General features: G+C 40.7%; 1 protein-coding gene across 1 annotated transcript; it reads left to right on the top strand.

The window, feature by feature from the left end:
- The first annotated feature begins 6,058 nt into the window (after positions 1-6,058).
- On the top strand, positions 6,059-23,686 carry PSMB1 (proteasome 20S subunit beta 1). The gene is made up of 6 exons (XM_025912866.2): positions 6,059-6,227; positions 10,257-10,364; positions 13,863-13,944; positions 16,237-16,366; positions 22,278-22,384; positions 23,395-23,686. Exons 1-6 carry the CDS (start codon positions 6,115-6,117, stop codon positions 23,578-23,580), a joined length of 726 nt encoding a protein of 241 aa, XP_025768651.1. The 5' UTR covers positions 6,059-6,114; the 3' UTR covers positions 23,581-23,686.
- Positions 23,687-24,045: the final 359 nt, after the last annotated feature.

Below are 24,045 nucleotides of genomic sequence, written 5' to 3'. Positions count from 1 at the left end.
ATTTTATCATATTTCTGTAAGGCATAGATACCTTAAGAGAAAATTTCTTTAAATGTGGAAAAGCAAACATTAGAGAATCAGCAATGTTTCAAGTAAGGTTTATCATCATTTGTTTGACAGTGTTTCCCAAGTCGCTTAACATACCAAATAAACAAGCCTAATTAATGAAAAAAACTTATTTAGAGGCACCTGGGTGGCTCACTCAGTTGAACACACAACTCTTGATTTCAGCTTGGGTCATGATCTCACAGTTAGGTTCATGAGATCAAACCCCACATTGGGCTCTGAGCTGACATCAAGATGCCTGCTTAGAATTCTCTCTTTCCCTCTTTCTCTGCCCCTCCCCTGCTCATGTGCTGGTGCTCTCTCTCTATCTCTGACTCTCAAAATAAACATTAAAAAAAAAACCCTCAAAGTTCTAAAGCACATGCCTAAATAGGATCATTATCATAACACTCAATATATAATTATCTTTTAAAAAAATTATTTTTTAAGTAATCTCTACACCTATTGTGGGGCCAGAACTTACAACCTGGAGATCAAGAGTCACAAACTCTACTGACTGAGGCAGGCAAGCACCCTTTATTACCTATTTAGCCAAGATGGCAATAAGAGATTCTACACAGAAGTTATATAGTTGTTAGCAAAACTTACCTCCTTTGATATTGGGAAGTTTTAGTTCTCTTAAGTAATCAAAGACCTGATAAAGACAAACATAGAAACTTTCTGTGCAGATAAAGAAAAAAAAAACTTTGTTTATACTTTCTTATCAAGAACAGACTGACAATCGAAGAAAATGTCTTTTTTTTAATTTTATTTGAGAGAGAGAGAGAGAGGGAGAGAGAGAGAGAGAGAATCTTAAACAAGCTGCACCATCAGCACAGAGCTTGACATGGGTCTTGATCCCACAACCTCGGGATCATGACCTGAGCTGAAATAAAAAGTCTGACATTCAACCAAGTGAGCCACTTGGGTGCCCCAGAATCCATTCATTTCAATCTTAGTTTTGACCACAAATAAAATTCTTTACCAAAGTTTTCCCTTCACAAACCTCCTACAATTTTTCTTTTTCACTCAGATTTTGTCCTAAGCCTTTTCTGTCTAAATAACCAGTCTCATTTTAGGACAAAATTACTTTTACCTCAACAAAAATGTAATCTCATTTCTTATATCTTTCTTACACATCTCTTACTTTCCTACATATAGAGTTGCTTTCCTTATTTCCATCAGTCTTACTGACATGTAGAAGAATTTTAACTCTTAGAAACCTTAGTCTCCAGTGAAAATTAAGTAGGAACCAATTGTGAACTGTCTGTTACACTAAGATTCTTTAGATGGCAAATTTATGAACACCTTCATAATTTCTAAAAACATGTTTTTTTGTACACTCTTTCAATTAAGTATGAACTGTGTTTGTTAGCAGACCCAAGTACCTTTAGTTTCTCTGTATGAAGGAGCCAGAAACAGATAAGCCTATGTTTAGTAAATATTTCAGTACTTTATCTCATTTGGAAAAGAATTAGATATCTAATGAGTTCAACCCAATTTATCATTTAACTTAGAAAAACTTTTAAGTTTTGGGTTGCCAAACATTTTGAAAGCTATAAAATTTTTTATTTATTCAGACTACTTATTCTTAACAATTAGGAAAACTTTGAGACAGACAAAATCAACCATCATTTTAAGTCATTTTTGTTGACAAATTGCAACTGATACGACATGATTTTAACTAATAAATTCAGGTAGAATAAAAGCTGATTATCTGTGTCCTATTCCATGTTGATAACTCCAAAAGCATGTTTATTTTAATTAAACCAAAAACCTTGAATTAGCTTTTATTATTTTTAAATTTTTTTTCAATTTTATTTATTTATTTTGAGAAAGAGAGAGAGAGAATCCCAAGCAGGGCTCCAACTCACGAACTGTGAGATCATGACCTGAGCCGAAGTCGCACGCTTAACTGTCTGAGCCACCCGGGCGCCCCAACCTTGAATTAGCTTTAATACCAAGTGTGTTGTGCCTGTGTCCACTAAAATTCAATTAATTTGTTCCCCACTGTCACTTTTTACTTGAGGCATCTGTGGGGAAATCTGAGATAAGTGGTTTAAGTTTGGGGAGTCCCTGGATCCCTCCATGGGAATTTGGGAGGTGCTTTAGCTTGAACCTCACAGGAGGGGCCCAACGGCTCAGGGTGCTTTTTGCTTCTTGATAAGGAAAGGAGGAGGAGGAGCAGAAGCTGACGATGCCCCAGGCACCAAGGATGGTAGAGGAGCCAGCTATGTGAGCGGGTGCCCACAGAGGTACAGAAATAGGGGGAGGGGGAGGGGGAGGCGGAGGTGCGAAGGTGCCACCAGAAAGGCCAGAGGCAGATTCAGAGTTTAGAGTAACATCCCTTTTTTCTCTGTCTCTTGTCTCTCTCTCCTGAAAAACAGGGTTTTTGTCTGGTTGCTTTTCAGCTCTCTGTACCTTTTATTTAAATTACGTCCTAATGGACCTTCTTTGGGAAGAGAAGGTGTATTCCCAATCTTCCTGGGCAAAGGTTCAGAAAGAACACACAAGACACACAACTATGATTGAATGAAGCCCAGAGTATCTCCGTTAGCATTTGTTCTTTCCTAAAAGTTGGGGGCTTCACCAATTGAACTGAACACTTCCTAGTTTCTGGTTCCACCCCCGAAGTTGGAGTTTCACTAACTGAACCAAATGGCTTCCTTTTTTTTTTAATTTTTTATTTATATTTTAGAGAGAAAGAGAGACAGAGTGAGAGCAGGGGAGGGGCAGAGAGAGAGGGAGACACAGAGAATTTGAAGCAGCCCTAGGCTCTGAGCTGTCAGCACAGAGCCCGATGCGGGGCCCAAACACACAAACCGTGAGATCATGACCCAAGCCGAAGTCGGACGCTCAACTGACTGAGCCACCCAGGCGTTCCCAAATGGCTTCCTAAGAGAACCAAACCAAGACCCCTTGTTTGGAGGCAACTGAATGGGAGGAAGGAACCCAAGAGAGTCATTTAGTGGCCATCTCATCTCTAAATGGTACATGGACCACCAAGCTGTGTTACAGTAAAAGACCACCTTCTTCTTAGTCATAGGTTTCTGCCTATATTCCTTTCACTTATTCAAAATTCAGTCCAGTGGGTTATTTGGTGGGATAGAAATGGAACTTCCCATTATACACACATTTAACATAACACAACCCCCTCCCCCTGCACACACACCAAAACAGATCTGTTCCAAATTCCAAATAAATTGACCATTATTCAAGTCCCTTTTAGTTTCTCCTGAAAGCTGTGACTTTCTAATGGGAAACAAAAAAACATGGACAATGAAACAAAAGCACCCAATGCTTCACAAATGAGAAACTTGCATCAGCAGGCACTCCGATGGACTTATCCGGTCCAGAAGTTTGTCAAGTCCCCCAAATGCTCCTTTCCTTTCCAGTCAAACCAAAAAGCGAAATTGGCAGCTAATGTCATTCGGGAATCAGCAGGGAGTTTCCCGGAGACAAAAATAGTCTCATCAGCTGTACAGACAGATCCCTCAGATTTCCTCCTGGAGACCAACTAGCCCTGAGAAGCTAACGTCCTGCGGTCCTCCAAGCTACAAGCCCAGGAAACTAAAAGGAAGCCGTGGCCCTCTGCTCTGCCTTAGGATTCCCTGGGGGGGGTGGGGGGTGGGTGGGCGGGGACCGGATGCCACGGGGGCATTGGTTCCTGAATGGCTTGCCAAAATTTGTTAGTGAATCCCAAATTTGGCTGCCCAGGGCTTGAAAAGTCAATGCTCAAGTGGCACCTGGCGGGCTCAGTTGGTAGAGCATGCAACTCTTAATCTCGGGGTTGTGATTTCAACACTAACATTGGGCCTGGAGGCTAGTTAAAATTTTAAAAAGGAAGGAGAAAAGAAAAGAGAAAAGGAAAGAAAAGAAAAGCCAATACTCAAGAGATGAGTTTTGATTGGAAAGGAATATGAGCTTTCTTCAGGAGGCCAGCCACCTGGGGAGAAGGTGAACTCTTGTCCAAAGGCCAGCTAAGAGGTTCTGCCGGGACTTTTAAAGGAATTTAGGGCAAATAATCAGTAAAAGGAGTGCAGTGGTCCGTAATATTTCTTGATTACGAGCAGCCCCGATGGTGCCAGCTGCAGATATTATTGCAGTGCTCAGAGGTTGTGCAAGGGGGTCTGGTTTCTGTTTCCTCACATGCAGAAGTGCTTTGCTCTTTCTAGGAAAGAATGCATGACATACAGATAAAGAAAGGTTAATCAGTCAGGCTAAGGGTGCTTGATAAAGTTCAAAGACTACTAGGTTGGCCGGAGGGGCCAAGGCAGTTTCAAGAGTATGGGTAGTTGTTTCTTAGTCTTTTCATTTCCGTATGCTTGGTTGGACCAGAGTATCTTCATCTCTCCTATGGCTCATTTAGGCATAATCATATATTGTATTATAATTTGCTTCCTTTGTACTCTTAGCCCTTGAACAACGCAGGGGTTAGAAGCACCAACCTCCACATAGATGAAAATCCACACATAACTTTTGACTCTGTTCGGGCTACTGTTGACTGGAAGCTTTGCTGATAACATAAAAGTCAATTAACACATATCTTATATGTTATATGTATTATATGTTGTATTCTTATAATTATATGTTGTATTTCTTATAATTAAGAAAAGAAAATGTTATTAAGAAAATCATAAGAGAAAATACATTCACAGTACTAAACTGTATCAAAAACAATCTGGGTATAAGTGGACCCATGCAGTTCAAACCTGTGTTGTTCAAGGGTCAGCTGTACTTTATATAATCAGTAAGGTTGTCGTTGCCATGAGGACGGGAAATGTATTATATAAGTTTTTGGATCCAGGACAGAATCTAAATAAGTATAATACTTTTATGTCCATAACCATCAAAGAAAATCCTGTTTTATCCTATGTTTACAATAAAACTTGGGGAAATTTTTTTTCCCCAACGTTTATTTATTTTTTTTGGGACAGAGAGAGACACAGAGCATGAACGGGGGAGGGGCAGAGAGAGAGGGAGACACAGGGAGACACAGAATCGGAAACAGGCTCCAGGCTCTGAGCCATCACCCCAGAGCCTGACGCGGGGCTCGAACTCACGGACCGCGAGATTGTGACCTGGCTGAAGTCAGACGCTTAACCCACTGCGCCACCCAGGCGCCCCAAAACTTGGGGAAATTTTTAATTAAGCAAGTGCTTTTCAAAAATCTTCTGTGGTTCCCAAACTGCACGCATATAACAGGTGGTCCATCCTAAAAGAACCAATTGCTTGTTTGCTTGTTTTTTTAAAAAAATATTTTAAAACTGTAAAATATAATATTCATATAAGGGAGTGCATAAACAGATGTGAAGATTCACAAATGGTTACACATCAATAAGCCTGGTGTTGCCGGGGCTGGAAACTCCATCCCATAGTCCAGTCAAACAGGTTCTTCCTACTCACTGTGTACTCATAAGTTATGTAACATATTTTCTTTTGCTCAACCTTCTAAGACTCATCCACGTTGCTGTATCTTTCTTCTCGTTGAAATTGGTTAGTATTTTTTTGGTTTTTTGTTTGTTTCTTTGTTTTGTTGTGACATAACCCTCAATTGGTTTACGCACTCTGCTGTTTACGGACATTTGTTTCATTTCCAACTTGGAACCATGAAGAACACTGAATGCCACAAAAACATTTTTGTACTTGTCTTCTGGCGAGGACGACATACAGCTAAGCCGGGAGTTGCTAGGTCATAAGCTGTATGCATCTTCAAATCCGCCAAGCGATGCCACTCCCTTTTCGGGTGCACCGACTTACACTCCCATACAGCATTCGAGTTTCCGCTACTCCACAGTTTTGCCAACTTTTTTTGTATGGTAAGACTTTAAAATGTTTGTCCATCAGGCGCAAATTCGAATGTTTTCTTAGGAAAGAAACCTTTCTAAGGAAAACAACAAAAAACCTGACCCGCCTCCTTGGGATAGGGGGCGCCCGGCTACCGACGGGAGCAACCAACGAGCGGCGCGAGATAGAGCGGCCAGAGCTGGCGCCGCGAGAAGCCGGAAGCGGCGGGATGTCCGGCTGGGCGCCATCTCGCCGTGAGACAGCAGCGGCCGGAGCAGCGCGATGTTGTCGACGGCCGCGGGGTGCTGGGGGCCCGGCAGAGACCTGGCGGTGGAGCCCCACGGCGCCGCCGGCCCTTTGGAGATGCGCTTTTCGCCCTACGCTTTCAACGGAGGGTAAAGACCAGAGAGCCGACCTTTCAATCCCCACCGCCTTCGTGCCTGCTGAAGCCTTGGGAGTCGCGGCCGAGCCCGCGTTCCCCGCCGACCGCAGGCCTCCCTCTCCATGGGTTGCGGAGGGGCAGCTTTGGCCTTAAGTGCTTCACCTTGCAGGCCGGTCACTTGTGCGTAGCCTGCTCTTTGTTGCAGTGAGACAGAAGATAGAAACTGAAACCTGGGCTCTGCTACGAAAGAGGTTTAAAAATGGGCCTAACCTTCTGTTACGGCCTAAATAGGTTTCGCATGTCAAAGGCGAGGCGACGGGTTTAGCGCCTGATGTTAAAAAGTTGGGATTGGTTGGCCACTGTCGTTGGATGCACGGTCGTGTCTGCAGTTGATGATTCTAATCAAACAGCTTAATCGTTTTCTGTTGTTTTAAATGGAAGGCAGCGTTGGTTGACTAGACTTAGTTTCGTAGATGAGAGCTTGGTAAGAACCTGTTTGGACTATGGGATGGAGTTTCCAGCCCCGGCAACACTAGGCTTATTGATGTGTCACCATTTGTGAATCTTATCATGTGTTTATGCACTCCCTTATATGAATATTATATTTTACAGTTTTAAAATATTTTTTTAAGTTAAGTTTAAGCTTAAGTTCAGGGGAAAAAAAGTCAGAAGAGGGACCCTTTAATATGTGTACTCTTGCATGTTACCTTCAAGTTGTGTTTTTAAAATTAGCTTTATCTTTAGTACTTTTCCTTCATTGTACGCTAAAAGTGTTACTAGCAATGTGGAAGGACCCTGCGTTTAGGACTTGTTAACAATGAAGAGGTGTAAATTGAGGCAGTGGTTGTAGGTTACCAACTAAACTTTGTACACACACCCGATTTGAACAAACAGACGGTTCTTGGACATAACCATGTTAATTAATCATGTCTTTATGGATTTGAAACTTTAATGCAGACTTTTGAAATATGTTGGAAAGAGAGTGGAAGTCTCCAATTTTAGCCTCGTTTCTGCCACCGAAGGACAGTGTGGTGTTTGAACAGTGTGGTGTTTCGACTTCTTGAGCCCAGATTTCATTCTCTTTCTTAGCTGGTCATAGTTTAGAGGGAGAATCCGTAGAAAAGCATTTTGTGTACTGCAGGCAGTTCCCTTTTTTAATTCTCAGGATAACGGAGCGGTAGGTGGTATTAGCTCCATTTTTACAAATGAGCCAGGGCTCTTGTCATTGCTCTGGTCATAAAGCTGGTGTGCAGTTGAGCCAGGACTTGAATCCATAGCTCGTCGTTGGCCACTGATTTTATGTATGCTTTTACCATTGCACTTCTAAACGCTTTCTGTGATAACGAAGTAGTTACGTCCCAACATGGGAGGCACATTGTGAGGCAGTTGTAAGAATGACTCTCCAGTGTGTAGAGTACTCATTACTCTTTAACCCCTTGTAATCCAATTTCAGCCATTACTGCTTTACACATTAGTAACTTGTGACCTTGTGATTATTAAGTTACCTTTCTTCAGTCTTCTTTTTCTGTAGCGCCTGTTGCTGCTGGCTCATGGGCAGCCTTTGCTTTGGCAGAACAGGGCTTAGTTCCATGTCCTTTTTCTACTGTCTCGTTAAATGCAGTTCAATCCCATTATTAGCACTCACATCTCATTTGCAGAAGGATAATTCCCAAATCTGTTTCTCTAGGTTTACCTCTCATGAGTTCCTCCTTTCTGGCTTCTTAAATGAAACATTTCTACCTGAATTTTTTCCTGTTACCAAAACTCAAGATACTAAAACAAAAAGCTAGCTAATTATTCCTCTCAGTTACCTTTCCTTCTTTATGCTCATAATTATGCCATTGTGCTGCTCCACCAAGTTTAAAATCTTGGATGTCACAATTGCTCTTCCCACTTCTGTCGCATATTGGTAGTTAGAAAAACCATGTACAATTTGTGTGTTTCCTCAGTATCCCCACTTCTTCCAGTACCACTGCTGCCTTTTTACTGCATTAGTCTTTTTTTTTAACATGCACCATATCTTTGGTTTGTTTTATTTCGAGAGAGCTTGCATGAGAGAGAGCACAAGGGGGCGTGAGGCAGACAGAGAATCGCCAGCAGGCTCCGTGATGTCAGCACAGAGCCCGACTCGGGGCCCAAACTCACGAACCCGCACGAACCTGAGCCAAAATCAAAAGTCTGACACTCAATCAACTGAGCCACCAGGCGCCCTTCTATTGCTATTGCATTAGTCTTATTGGAGCAGAGCTTTCATCCCCTTTCACGTACTATGTTATTGTCACCGTTGCTTCTTTTTTTTATTAAAAAATTTTTTTAATGTTTTACTTATTTTTGAGAGAATGTGAGCAGGGGAAGGTCAGAGAGAGAGGGAGACACAGAATCTGAAGCAGGCTCCAGGCTCTCAGCTCTCAGCACAGAGCCTCATGTGGGGCTTGAACCCACTGATTGAGAGATCATGACCTGAGCTGAAGTCGCACGCTTCACCAGCTAAGCCACCAAGGCGCCCCTGTCACAGTGGCTTCTTAAAACTTCACTCCACTTTGCAAATGTAACTGTTCTCATTCCAAAATCTTTAGTTTGGCATTTGGGATTTTCTCAAGTCAGACCCATGTCCCTCACATAAGCCTTATGTTCCTCCACTAGTTCACACAGAACACCTTAGTAAGTTGTTTGAATGTTTATTTGTATTATTTTTTTTTTTTTTTTTTTTTTTTTAATTTTTTTTCAACGTTTATTTATTTTTGGGACAGAGAGAGACAGAGCATGAACGGGCGAGGGGCAGAGAGAGAGGGAGACACAGAATCGGAAACAGGCTCCAGGCTCTGAGCCATCAGCCCAGAGCCCGACGCGGGGCTCGAACTCACGGACCGCGAGATCGTGACCTGGCTGAAGTCGGACGCTTAACCGACTGCGCCACCCAGGCGCCCCTGTTTATTTGTATTATTACCTGTTTCCCTTTATTCATTGTCCACGTTACCTGAAATGCCATCCTTTTGTACTTCAGAACTTCAGTGCAGATCCCACCTCAGTAAAAATAATGGATAACATTTTCTCAGTGCTTATGTTCTGTGAGGTACTGTGCTAGGTGCTTTATGTGATCTGTGTCATTTGACTCAGTCATCCTGTAACACAGGAACTGTTACTACCAACAACTCGAACTTGGATAATTTGTCTGAGGTCACAGAGCTAGGAAGTGGCAAGGACAGGTCTCCAGTAACTCCAGAGCCCAGGTTCTCAGTGGTCACAATCTACTGCCTCATATATCTATGCCATAGCGATCATAGCTAACACTAGAGGACCAGTTATGTTTCAGGTACTAGTAAAAGGGCTTTGTAATTATTAACTTAATTCTTGCGGAATCCTAGTAAGGTAGTTACTGTTACAATCTCTGATCTATATGAGGACATTGATGCCTGGGGAAGTTGAACAGCTTACCCGCAGTCTCATATCTAATAAGTGAGAGATCCAGAATTAGAACTGGACAGACTGCTTTGGGAGTTCATGCTCTAGCCTCTTCAGTAAACTGAATCATAAATCATACAGCCACGAAAGAGAAAGTTTGTTCTTTGTTCATTTCTAACAGATATTTGGGTGTCCACTGAGTGGTAGATACTAAATAAGGACTTGGATAAAAAATGAAAAGCATTAAGTCCTTTGAGCTCAGAGAGCTTTTGGTGTGGCACCACTGTCTACACCTGATCCTCATGGCCCTGTTTTGTGATATCAGTACCTTGCATAAGTAGGTATTTAATTTTTTGATGTTATGATAATTCAGTGGTTTTTCTGTTACCTTCTGCGAAGTGACCTACGCTTTGACTTAGGCTTGTGTTGTTTTTTAGGGAGTACTTAAATTTTTTTTCCTAGACGACTTATAGCCAGGGATCCTTTCCCACTGATCTTTCAACTTTCTTCTGAGTCCTGCTCTTGCTCAAATCTAGTGGGTTTTGTCCAATATGTGCTATGAAGAGCTCTCCTCTAGAGAGGTAGTATTACCATCCGCAAGTATTCACTAATTTTTGTGTCCCCCCCCCCCCCCCCCCAGGACTGTATTGGCAATCGCTGGAGAAGATTTTTCAATTGTGGCTTCTGACACTCGATTGAGTGAAGGATATTCAATTCACACCAGGGACAGCCCCAAGTGTTACAGACTGTAAGTAAATATTTCTAAGGACATACTTCCTGGCACCTTGTGATGATTTATTGCTGTAAGAGATTCCACTTCTAAACAGTTTGTTTCATGAGTTTTTAGATTGCCTGTTTGGAGCTTAGTTTGCATTTTTGTTAGAAAACAGTTTTCTAAATTAGTATTCCCTAATATGATATGCAGTGTTTTTAAAAAAAATTTTTAATGTTTGTTTACTATTGAGAGAGAGACAGTATGAGCAGGGAGGGGCAGAAAGAGAGAGGGAGACACAGAAACCGAGGCAGGCTCCAGGCTATGAGCTGTCAGCACAGAGCCAGACGTGAGGCTCAGACTCACAGATTGCGAGATTATGACCTGAACCGATGTTGGACACTTAACCGACTAAGCCACCCGGGTGCCCCCACATCGCTTTTATTATTAGCATTTTACTATAATGCTTTATTTATAAAATATCTATAAAATATTTATAATATTGTAAATATTTTATCACATAGCTTTGTATTTTTCTATCTGTTAATCCATTACGTGTTTTTTAAATCTCCCACTTTTTTTTTAGCCTGAAATGTTTAATTTAGCCATATCCTAAGCGGTTATATCTGTGAGCCACTGTCTTAAGGACCAGGTATATTTTTTCTAAAACATAAAAGTGAAGTCATATGCACTGATGACCAATAGTTTGTATTTGACATTTTTGGGAACTGTTACAGTTGGTGGTTAATTCCTAAATTAGGCCACAAGAGCCTTTTAAACCTGAATTGTAACAGGAATGGATTGATGGGATTTGGGTACCTTGGACAGGGCCTTGTGCTGTAAGAAGTAGGTAAAGAGGACTCTGACTTCTTTCCTGGGTCCAGGGCTAGCACACACCCTACCTAAAGAACAATCAATACCGGTTTTCATCTTCCCAGTTCTCTTCCTGTATTCTTCTTCCATCTTTTGATATTTAATTCATAGTGCATCCATGCTATCTTTTTTCTTCTAAGATGTTTTATAATTTGAAAGTAGTAAATGTCACAGATAAAATTTAAGAACATACAAATACCATTCTCTTGCAAGGTTCTGTTCATCTTTGTAATGTTCTGTTTTAGTGTGTGTGCTACTGAAGGGAATACCTGTTTTTTTTTTTTTCCTTTTTATGCAGTACTTTAGGTATATAGATAGATACAACATTAGTGATTTCATATGTCTCCCTGTCATCCGTCTTTAGCCTTAAATCATACATAGAGCTAAAACTGCCTGTCTGCACTTAATCCCATACCCTGTGGGCTGACTTAGAGCCAAACTTGCCTCTTGCCCACCTGTTTGAGACTCTACATTTAACTTTATTCTTTGCATGCAAACACTCCTTCCTTTGATATATGTGAAGATTTGGGAAAAGCATCTTGAAGCTCTAAGATTTTGTCCTACCCTATTGGTATTATTAACCCATCTTGTTAGTAAAGGCAGTATAGCTTTATGGGAGCTTGGAGCTCTTTAACTGAGTGCAGTGAGGTTGATTGTAGGGATAGATCAGGAAATATTGATGCCCCCAGAGGTGTCATTAGTCCCTCTAGTTGGACAGATATGGTTTGTATGAATCCCTCATAAATATCTGAAAGGAAGAGTTTATCATGTGATTTGTCCTATGTTTCTTGATGAGACTGGTGTAGGTTTTCTTATAGATTGATATTAAGATTTAGGAATTTTTGAGACCTGGTTGAATTTGTATGGATATACCAAAATTGAATCACTTCCCCAGTGGTGGGCATTAAATTGTTTTTTGTTTGTTTTGTTTTGGAGAGCCATTAACATAATATGTAACTTCACAAGAAAGCCTATAGTATATTATGTATACTTCACAAGTAAGCCTATAGTATATCTTTGCAAACTTATGTGAGTAGATTGATGGGATGAATTTATAGCAATGGAATTATTGCATAAAAGTGACGTTCACCTAAATTTTTACTCGATACTGCCAAATGGCCCTTCTAAAAAGTTAAATTGATGTATATTTTTGCCCAGTTATTAAGAGTACCCATTTTCGGTGCCTGGGTGGCTCAGTTGGTTGGGCATGCGACTTTGGCTCAGGTCATAATCTCACGGTTTGTGGGTTCAAGCTCCACATCCAGCTGTCTGCTGTCGGCACAGAGACTGCTTCAGATCCTCTGTCTCCCTCTTTCTCTGCCCCTTGCCTGCATTGTCTCTCTCTCAAAAATAAACGTTAAAAACAGGGGGGAGTACCCATTTTCCACAACCCCTCACCAGCATTAGGCCTTATTAACAGGTTGAAATCATCACCTGTGTAGATTTGGATCTGTGAATGACATGAAGGCTCTTTTCATACATTTATGGTGACTTGCGTCTTTCTTTATATGACTCCTGTAACTTTACCAATCTTTCCATTGCGAGGTTTTTTTTAAATTGAGATATAATTGACATGTAACAGTGGTTTCAGGTGTACAACATGATTACATATTTGTGTATGTTGCACCACGATAAGTCCAGTTAACATCTGTCCCCATATTTATTACAGAATCTTTTCTTGTCTTGAGAACTTTTAAGATCTATTCTCAGCAACTTTAAAATATTCAGTACAATGTTGGGCGCCTGGGTCGCTCAGTCAGTTAAGCATCTGACCCTTGATTTCTGCTCTGGTCATGATCTCACGATTTGTCAGTTTGAGCACTGACCGTGTGAAGCCTGCTTGGGATTCTCTTTCTCCTCCTCTCTCTGCTCTTCTCCTGATCTCTCTCTCTCTCAAAATAAATAAACTTTTAAAAAAGTTAAAAAAATTCAATGCAATGTTATTAACTATAGTCACCATGCTGTACATTATATACCATGATGCACTGTGTTAATGCTTTTGATGTTTGTAGGAGCCATTTTATTTCATTTTTTAAGTGTTTATTTATTTTGAGAGAGCGAGAGAGCAAGTGCGCGCGAGCAGGGAAGGGGCAGAGGGAGGGAGTGAGAATCCCAGACATACTCCTCCACACCAGCAGTGCAGAGCCCCATGTGGGGTTTCATCCAAACAACCGTGAAATCATGACCTGAGCTGAAATCAAGAGTTGAATGCTAACCGACTGAGCCACCTAGGTGCCCCTGTAGGAACCCTTTTAGATAAAGGAAGTTAATATAAGACTTTGGTCATATCTACTACAATTTTTTTTTTTTTTACTTTATCATTTTTCTCTATAAAAGTTTTAATTTGACGAAATTTATGAAATTTTTCTGTGAAAGCATTGGGTTGTATCTTATTTAAATAGGTGGCTGTTAACCCAAGATTGTATCACCTATGTCTTCTTTAGGCAATTCATACTTTAATTTTTCTGGAAGTCTTTGATTCACTTATAATTTATTTAGGTATGAAATGATGACACTGCCCTCCCCGCGCAACAAAGGGCTAACTAGTCCTGTTACCATTTGGTGAATAACGGGAATAGGGGTTTTATATTTAAAATTGCTGAAGACATGTTTTACTTTACTATCTAACCAGCCCAGTTTCCTGAAATGTGCTCTTTACAGAACAGACAAAACAGTCATTGGATGCAGCGGGTTTCATGGAGACTGTCTTACCCTGACAAAGATTATTGAAGCAAGACTAAAGGTAGATACTTTTGTTACGTGTCTGCACTTTAGAAAGTTAGTAATGATTTATTAGATTGTCACTCAGAATAGCTGGAGAAGCTCTAAGTTAGCAGGTGAAACCATAACCTGTTCTAGAAGTGAAATGATACTGTTAATGAAATGATAGCCACATTAAAGTAGCGTAATGTGAAACTGCAGGGTATTTAAAATCTCTGTACAGTATAAAGGGTTCTCTACCCTTATGGAGATAGCCTGGTCAGGGTTTCTTCTGAAGATAATCTTCCTTCAAAAACAAAAATTCGGTGGAGGAGGCAAGCTTTTAGACAGGTGCTTGGTTTGGAACACCATCAACTGACGTGCTCTCCCTCGTTCAAGCATTGGACTCTTAGTTGACAGGATGCACGGGCAGGAATAGAAATAGATAAGTCAGGAGTTTGGAGGAGAGGCACAACCTAAGCTATCGCCACCTAACACCTTAGTAGGCTTTAGTTGACAGCCAGCTGAGGAAGTTTGGGCATAGAATAGATGGGGGCGGAAGAGCTGAAAAGGGTGGTATGAGGAGGAAGTGAGGAAGGAGGCAAACCAGCCTGTTCTGCAGTTTGTAAAGAGGCTGACACTGTCACTGCCTCCATGTCTTCTGTGCGAGATGGGGACGGTGTGAGGAACAGAGGAGTACTGACTCTTAATAAAAGTAAAGGCACGTCTTGATTTTTATTATGGCCCGTGTATATTAAAAAGCATGTAACAAATAATTTCAAGGAGAGTAGGATAGGAGTAATTTAAACCATATTAAAATGGATTTTATCTGTAATAATAACCAGTAAATACAAACTCTTCTTAGCTGGCAAAAATGCAGGGCTGGTGTAGGATTTAATTTTTTAGGTTATGTGTCATAATTTTATGTAGTTGGTAAGGCCAACCTGGTACATGAAGAAGTTACCAGAGGTGGTCACGTTCTATGTTTGCCTGTTAGTGAATAACACTTGAAATTGTATACGCTTATGAATGATGTCCTAGGTATTGGAGTATGTAGTAAATTTAACAGATACCTGTTTTGGAATAATTTCAAATTGTTCAGTAAAATACAGAAATGATTTCATTTGGTATTGATCAATTGTTAATACTGATTTAAATTCTTTACATTGAAAGTTTTATTGATTTACATTTATTGACATATTTATTCGATTCCTGGTGCATATTTTGCAGATGGAACTTACAGTACAAAAGTACACAGACCAGCAGAATAGTGTTGTGTTAACAAAGTATAACAAGGAGCAGGGAATTCAACTTAATTACACAATCCTTGAACTTTCTCTTTCATGTGTTATTACATAAATGATGCAGTGATTATACTGTTGATGCTTGATTTTGAAATGAAATGAAGATTTTTTTCTAATCTTCCGTATTTAGCTATTGTTATTTTGGTCTGTGTTCTTAGGTAAATCTTTGGAGATGTTTGCTATGTGGCTGATAAATTGGTGAACTCATTTTATGTTTGAAATTTTTGTAGAATTTCTCTATTGGATAATTTAGGATTCCCTAAGAGTAAATAAATCTAGGATTCAAAATCACTAAAAGGTTTGTTTTGGATACTTCTGGTCTCCACTATAGATGCTTTAAGGAGCAGGACTGCTTCCCTGTACTAGAATCATGCAGAGTAAGGGTCCTGCCCTCATGTCTTCTGTTCTCATAGATACCTCCTTTGCAAAGAGAAGGACTTCTATCTGGGTCTGATCAAAGGTCAGCAAATTTTACCTGTAAAGGGCCAGATAGTAATTATTTTCAGCTTTATGGGCCATTTGATATCTGTGGTAACTATCAGCTCTGCTGTTGTAATGCACGAGGATGTATAGATAATATGTAATGAAAAATTATGTTTTAATAGAGCTTTATTTGCAGAAACAGTTGTTGGGCTGGATTTTGTCCATGGACTATACAGTTTGCTGACCCTGGTCTAGAGGCAGAGTAAAGGAGAGCTGGATTTAAAACACCCTCCCAGGTCACTGTATAAACATATTATGTGTGCATTTGCTCTTGAATTAGCAGTTCCTGAGATATGGATGGCATGGAGAATAGAGTCTTTAAATCAGACAACTGAGGAAAATTTAGCATTCTTTCCCTTAATTTTTATAGCCCCCAAAATGGCATGATACAATAAATTATTATTTTGTCTTAGTATGTTTGTGTGTTCTTGAAAGAAATAGACATCGTTTCACCAAGATTTGCATTCATCCTTTAATTCACAGTTCCTTGTTCACGTCTGTAATATATTCTGCCTCTCCGTGCCTGTTACTTTCATTAATAATTGCAGATGTATAAGCATTCCAACAACAAGACCATGACTACGGGGGCGATTGCTGCAATGTTGTCTACAATCCTCTATTCAAGGCGCTTCTTTCCATACTATGTTTACAACATCATCGGGGGACTGGATGAAGAAGGTAGACTTCTCGTTCTGGAAAATGAAGGGGGGTGGTATTTTTTAGATATGTATGCTTCCCTCTAGAGTTGAAAAGGATAATAAATAGCATCTTGCCCAACACTTTTATTTTCTGTTAATTAAAGCAATAAGGAACTGAAGCTTAAAGGGGAATAAAGAGATGATCCAAAGACACACCACAGGTTGTGTACTAAAACTCTAATAATGACTGTTAGGCATGCTGTTCCTTTACTGTTTACTGAATATCTTGCAGGAGTTCAGTAGTAGATAATTAGCATTTTAATCCTGCGGAAAAAATCTGACTTGGAGGAGCTTGACCTTATGATTCTACATAACAAATGTATTTGACTTAAGTTGTTAAAACTGATGCCTTAAAAGAAATGTATGCATTTCCAACAGTGTTTTCAGAACATTCTGAAACACCTCTTTGATTTTCTGTCAGTGAGACCAGGAGGGCCTAAGAAAATCAGTCTCGTTATTTGACACGTCCATCCTGTTTTTGATCTAAAGCTGTATTGCGCAGTAGGGACACGGATGGTTTTCACCAGGTTTCATTTGGATTGACTTTCGGTTGCTTCCAACAACCAGATGCTATACTATCTCTCAGGACAGATCTGTGCCACCATTTACAGTAGTCCATTGAAGAAAGAAGTTCTAGAGATGTTTGGCGGAGAACAACGTATTGAAATATCTCTACAGAGAGGAAAACTTTCTGGATAGTAGGGAGTTGGGCTCCTCTCCTGCTCTCCCCACTTTTCCTCCTGTCCCTTCTGTTCCATGGGCTCTTCCTTTGTTTTCCCTCTGTCTTAACAGCTGCCCACATAAATGGCCCCCGAGAGCACTCTGGTCATTTTACCCAGCATGGTTTAGATGTAGACAAATTAGGGTGACAATTTATTTCGAGTCTCTCAGCCTTCCTTGAAAGTAAGACAGAATATAAAGCATAGAAACAGCCAATAAAAATTCATTACCCTTAACAAGTTAAATTCTAGCCACAGATTAGCTTGCCTAGCCCAGCTTGCTGGACACTTTTTTTTCCACCTAAATTATGTCTGACTTGAATGTCAGATCAATAAATTCAGGTTTTAGCAACATTAGTCATAGCTATCATTGAATTTTAGCATGCCAGACAATGTCCTTTGAGTTTCACTGAGAGTCAGAGGCTAATTTGGGAACACTTACATCTACTGAAGGGCAAAGCTAAGGTTTGGGTTGGATCTGTTTCTCGAGTTCAAAGCCCTGTTCTCTGATGTTTTGGTCAGGCATTTCTGTCTTTTATAATCTTGTCTGCTTTGATTGTCCTTTAAATTTATTTTCACTTCTTAGAGGAATTTGTGTAGCAAAGCAGTCTTTTTTGTCTATTCCCCCAAGACACTTCAGCTTGTACCATGCTTTCCTGTTTTCTTGGTTTATTTCCTTGCTTTGGTGGTGTGTATCTCTCAAGAGATTTCTGGAAAAAGAAATCCGGAGAACTTGTTTTGAGACTTTGCTTTTATTCTGGTGTTCTGCAATTTTATAGTGATACCCTTTGTACAAGATCTTTTCCCTATTTGTGTCTTCTCCTGTTCACTTCCCCACTGTCTCGACAATCACCTGGATTGTGATCTTCTATTTTATTATAATTCTTCCCTGGCATATTGTCCATCCCTTTGTCTTTTTCTTCTCTGAAGATTTCCTCAGGTTTAGATTTTATCCTGTACTACATTCTTACTTCTGCTGTCACTAATTTCCAAGAACTTTTCCAATTCTCTGGCTTCCTTATTTTTTTTCTCTAAGTATGTTCTCATTAGATGTACTCCCCTTGATATTTTCCTGTGATCTCCGCATTTTATCGGATTAATTTTTTTTCATTTTATTTTTGACTTCTGTTTTCTATGCTGGAGGCTTCCTTCAAATTTCCATTGATTTTTGGCCATTCATTCTTATTGAAGAATGGTAGGCCAAAATCTGAGTAAAGGGTGGTATTGGCCTGACAGTTTTCCATTTACTGCCCTGTACCCAGACTGCACATATGCCAGGTGTCCCCAAGTCCAGGGTATCTGGGACCTTGTTTCCAGTTTTTCTTTTTTGTGGAGGTGGAGACTTGGAGAGCAGTATTCTTTATTGAGACCTTTAGGGTAGTTGGGTCATTGGCTGTCCTTCAGGACACTGGGGTCAACGGCTAAATTAGGACAGTGGGATCAATAGTTACCCTTCAGGACACTGGATCGAACAGCTGCCCTTCAGGATAGCCAGGTGAGTAGCTGTCTTCTTGGACCTCTGTGCCTTTAACTCTCTAGTTGCAGTCATACTTTAAAAATTTTTCCACCCAAAAGTAATAATGGCTTTAGTTTTTCTGTAACAAAAACAATAGTAGTTGCAGAAGTTTCAAATAGTACTGGAAGAGACAAAAATGAAAGTAGTATCACCTCAAAGCCTATATTTAGAGTTAATTACAATTAAACTTCCAGTAAACCCGCTTACAGGTATCTTGGTAGTCATACATGTTTGTGCACTTTACAAGTAGAATGTGGTGTATGCATCTTTATGTTGGATGTATTGTCATGGAGATCGTTTTATGCTAGTGAATAAAGATGCGTAATGACTCAGTGACTTGCATAGGGTACAGCTACACTGCAGTTTGCCTCCCAGTCCTCTGCAGGTCATTCATTCAGGTGGTTTCCAGTTTCCTTAATCTAAGCGATGTGATGAATGTGTTGGTACATACAGTTTTGTATACTTTTTCTTTTCTTTTTTTTAAATTTTATTTTTTTAAACTTACATCCAAATTAGCATATATTTGTATACTTTTTCAACCATGCGTACTTCCCTGGAAAAAATTCTCAGAAGTTGTGTGTCTGGGTCAGAGGATATATATTTTTGGCATTTTGATGCCATCACTAGTTTGCCCTTCGGAAAAGACCACCAGTGGACCCTCCTGGCAGCAGGGGCATGAGTACCTGGGGTTCTTTGGGCATCCTTACTACTCTTAAAGATCTTTACCCAATAAATATTTTATTATTTTAATTTATATGTAATTTTTGTGTGCTGAAGTTGGGCATTTATTTGTGTTTTTTGATCTTTGCTTTTCTTCTTTGGAGACTGACCTGTGTATTAACCTTTGCTTATTTCCTTATTTGCAGGTTAGTCTTTTTAAAAAATTATTTATAAGCATGCCATCTAACTGTGTCAACTCTGTAATATCCGTGGTGGTGGATGCCTCCCAAGAATGTTCTTCGTCTCTTACATTTTGGGGGTTGTCTACCTGTGCAGCATTTTCTGAAGTTCGTGTGGTCCAATCTGTTGGTCTTTTCTTTGTGGCATTGAGTGTCCTACTTTGTTAGACTCCCCCATCCAAGGTTTTCTTTCTAGCACTTGTTTTGACTTTATTTTTTTACATTGAAGCCATGGTGCTTTTTTAAAGAATTATTTTGGTGACGAAAAGCACTCTACAGATAAGATTCATGCCATTCTGCTCTCGTGTTACAAAAGTCTCTTTTGCCTTTGCTAAGTGGGAAGGTCTTTGAAACTCTGGTCTTCGACTTATTCTGCTCTTGTTTTTCTCAACTCCGTGGCGTATGGTTTTTCTGAAATTGGTTCTGCCTTTAGTTGAAATTTTTGGGCCTCGTTTTACTTGTGGCCTGTTGGCCTCCTGAGAGAGATTGTTGTTCTTTTTTGGCTTTGTATTTCCTGTCCCTTTCTTTGTGTGTTGAAGTTAGTGAACTGCCCACTGTGATCTCAATCTTGTCCCAAGCTTGCTTCCAACAAAAACACTTAACCTGGGGGTCTCCTGAGTGACTTCAGCACCTCTCATGCTGCCTTCTCAGCAGAGAATTGTAAGTAATTGTGCAACAGAAAAACTACACAGAGCTACGGGTGGCAGATGTCCATGGGTAGGAAGAAGACTGTCCTTATCCCACATCTCCCAGGTGAGCTACTGAGGTGCTTCAGTTCTGGCGTAATGTGTTTTAGAGATCAGTTATATCCCTTTAAAGTCATACCTCGTCAAATGATCCATGATTTTTCACACCCAAAACACAGGGAATTTTTCGTTTTTTTTATTTGACAGAGTGTGTGCACTGGTGAGCAGGGGAGAGGAGAGGCAGAGAGAGACGGAGGGAGGGAGGGAGGGAGAATCTCAAGCAGGCCGCACGATCATCATGGAGCCTGATGCAGGGCTTGATCCCATGAGCCAGGGATCATGACCTGAGAGCTGAAACCAAGAGTCAGACACTCAGCTAACTGAGCCACCCAGGCACCCCCCCAAACACAGCTGTTTTTAAAAGGCCTTAAAAAAAATTACGGTGACACGTGTGCTTTGTAACAGATTCAGTACCTAAGCATATAAGTGATTCCCTTCTTTTCTTGCCTTCAGTCGCACGAAGATAACTACAGTTTTCAGTTTATCTTGCCATACTTGTTTGTGTGCTTATACAAATACATTATATGCTTTTTTTTATTGCTTTTTTTTAATGCCTGTAATAGGAAATAGGATTCTGTTATACACATTATAGAGTTACTCATTTTACATTGTCTTGCGGTTATGTCCCCAGTCCCATCTTCCTCTTCCATACCGGTTTTTGCCAATGGATTTTAGGTTGCTTAGAAATTTTTGCTCTTTTAAGAGAGACAGAATAAGCCTTCTTATGGGTATATCCTGTTCTACAAGTTAGATTGTTACTGGGTCATTGGGTGCATGCTTTATATTTTGATAGATTCTCTTGCCAGATTGCTCTTTAAAAAGGCATAGCAATTTATGCACGCTTCAGGAGAGCCTGAGAGGCCCATTTATCCTTACACTGATAGTACTCTGCAACTGTTGTTAAGAATGGGTACATTCAGGGGCGCCTGGGTGGCGCAGTCGGTTAAGCGTCTGACTTCAGCCAGGTCACGATCTCGCGGTCCAGGAGTTCGAGCCCCGCGTCGGGCTCTGGGCTGATGGCTCAGAGCCTGGAGCCTGTTTCCGATTCTGTGTCTCCCTCTCTCTCTGCCCCTCCCCCGTTCATGCTCTGTCTCTCTCTGTCCCAAAAATAAGTAAACGTTGAAAAAAAAAAAATTTTTAAATATTAAAAAAAAAAAAAAAAAGAATGGGTACATTCAGGGGCGCCTGGGTCCCTCAGTCGGTTAAGCATCCTACTTCAGCTCAAGTCATGATCTTGTGGTTTGTGAGTTCAAGCCCCGCATTGGGCTCAGAGCCTGGAACCTGCTTCAGATTCCGTGTCTCCCTCTCTGTCTGCCCCTCCCCCTCTTGCACTCTGTGTCTGTCTCTCAAAAATAAATATATATATAAAAAAAAAGAATGGGTACATTCAAACTCTGGTGTTGTGTTTTGTTTGCAAAAGTGGTTCTTAACTCTGGTAGTACAAAGCAATGTTTATGTTTTAGGCAGAACTAACTTTTTGCATGTGGCATTTGTGTTTTTCTGAAAATTTTCCTGTATTAAATCAGTTTTTTTATGGTGTTGATGCTAAAGGTGCTTACTGTTTAAAAACACACAGTAAGTTTTCCTTGTGACTGTTCACATTCAACAGTAGTAGAATTTTAAACTCAGGTCTATGCTAGAACGACAATAGCATTTTTTAGGAATGTGGTGAGGAGCTTGGTGCAGAACTCAGAGCAGGACCTATGACTGCTAACCAGTGTGCCTGTGAGACCACATACATATTGGGATCCACTGGGTGGTAATTGGCGATGTCAGCTTGACGAGAGCCTGAAGCTCCAGGTGTCAAACACGCCATAAGGAGACCAGAGTGGGCAGGTGTACCTCTGACTCCCTTGTGAGTGGAGGCAAGCACACTGCTGGGTTAACAGTGAATGTGGCTGAAATTTTAGCTAAGTTCATAGTCCGTTTTGTGTCCCACTGGATCTATTTTTGCCGTGATTTGGGATGGTAGTCAGGATGTATCCTTATGGAAACTGTCTTATTGTTTCAGGGAAGGGAGCTGTGTACAGCTTTGACCCAGTAGGGTCCTACCAGAGAGACTCCTTCAAGGCCGGAGGCTCAGCAAGTGCCATGCTACAGCCCCTGCTCGACAACCAGGTAAGGAGACTGCATCCATGTTGCTGTGACGTTAACACAGAGTGCCTTCCTCTGAGTTCTCCTATTCACCGGCTCAGGAGAGTGGAGAAATCAAGGGTTTCTTGTGCATCGCTATTGTTTTCGGTGGGCTGATTTGCCCTACCCAGACCTTCTTGTCTCTCTGTGTTCTGCTGGCTCTCTTGTGGCCTCTCACCTACTCTGTAGTGTCTTCCCCTGATACCGTGACTTCCAGGTCTCCTGTGTCTACAACGGTCCACCATGTTTTCAGTTCTCCTCTTGCCACCTTACCTGAAGCACTTGCAAATATCTTTTTCCCCACATTCACCATTTGTTTGTCACCTGATTTTATATTCTAACTTCCAAGTACATTTTTAATTTGCCCCCTTTCCAAATCTTACCGTTGCCTGAAATCAGGCCTGCATTTCCCATCATCCTTTCTGCCGCCAAGCTTACTTCTTTGTGTTTCTGAAATATGTGTGTACAGTTACTCGTGCATATTACTTATCTTCCTCATCACTCGTCACTCCGCTTCCACCTAGACCTTTGGTGTGGTGTGCCTGTCCCGTCACCAGGCCTTTGGGCATAGCACACCCTGGATCTGGAGTGTTACTCCTCTCTGACTCTGGTTTATCCTTCACACTCTGTACCCAAGTGTGTCTTCTGATGAAGCCTCTCTCTTCAGGGAGACTTAGTTATGGCTGCTAGGGATTCTCGTGGCTCTTTTTTGTTTTTCTTAGTGGTAGCACACTGTATAATGGTACTCTGCTTTCGTATGTCCACCTCTCTAGGTGATGTGTGCTTCTCAGGAGCAGCAGCTTTGTCTCCGTGAACATTTGTCAGGTTTTAGGAATGTATAATTTAGCCAGGTCTGGAAGCATTTCAGTTGAGAGATATTTTAAATGTATGTGATGTATTCATGATGAATCCTTAGATACGTGAAGGCACTGGGGAGGCTTGAACCACCTTTGTACTGTCACGTGATGCCTCATTCAAGTTTCCTGTCCCACCAGGTTGGTTTTAAGAACATGCAGAATGTGGAGCATGTCCCACTGTCCTTGGACAGAGCCATGCGGCTTGTGAAAGATGTCTTCATTTCAGCGGCAGAGAGGGACGTGTACACTGGGGATGCACTCAAAATCTGCATCGTGACCAAGGAGGGCATCAGGGAGGAGACCGTTCCCCTGAGGAAGGATTGATTTGTGTGCTGTTATCATTAATCACTTCACAACTGGTTAATTTTGTATCTTGGAACTATTGGACTGATGTATTAAATAAAACCTGAAGTAATTATTCTAAGCAGGACAGATCTAGAAAGTATAATTTCGTTTTCATTTCCTTTTCTTCATTCTTCTCATATTTTTCTGTCTTCCAGAGCTATTTCTGTATTTTAATTATTTTTTTTTTAATTAAAAAAAAAAGTTTTTTAAGTAAGTTCTATGTCCAGCATGGGGCTTAAGCTCACGACCCCAAGATCAAGAGTTGTACATTTCCCGACTGAGCCAGACAGGTGCCTTTATTTTTGTATTTTAAAGATGAAAAAAACAAACCGGTCATGTCACTTTTTCCTTATATTTATGAGCAAGAAATTAATCTGGAAAAGATGACTGTTTTGATCAGCTTATCATTGCTTGATGGCCAGCCTATCTTATGCAGAGGGTTTT

The sequence above is a fragment of the Puma concolor genome, chromosome B2 (assembly GCF_028749965.1).
Source record: "Puma concolor isolate L17-30 chromosome B2, mPumCon1.1.hap2, whole genome shotgun sequence".
In the NCBI taxonomy this organism is placed as follows: Eukaryota; Metazoa; Chordata; class Mammalia; order Carnivora; family Felidae; genus Puma; species Puma concolor.
The sequence above is the reverse complement of the archived record's forward strand: the minus strand, read 5'-3'. Positions and strand labels throughout refer to the sequence as shown.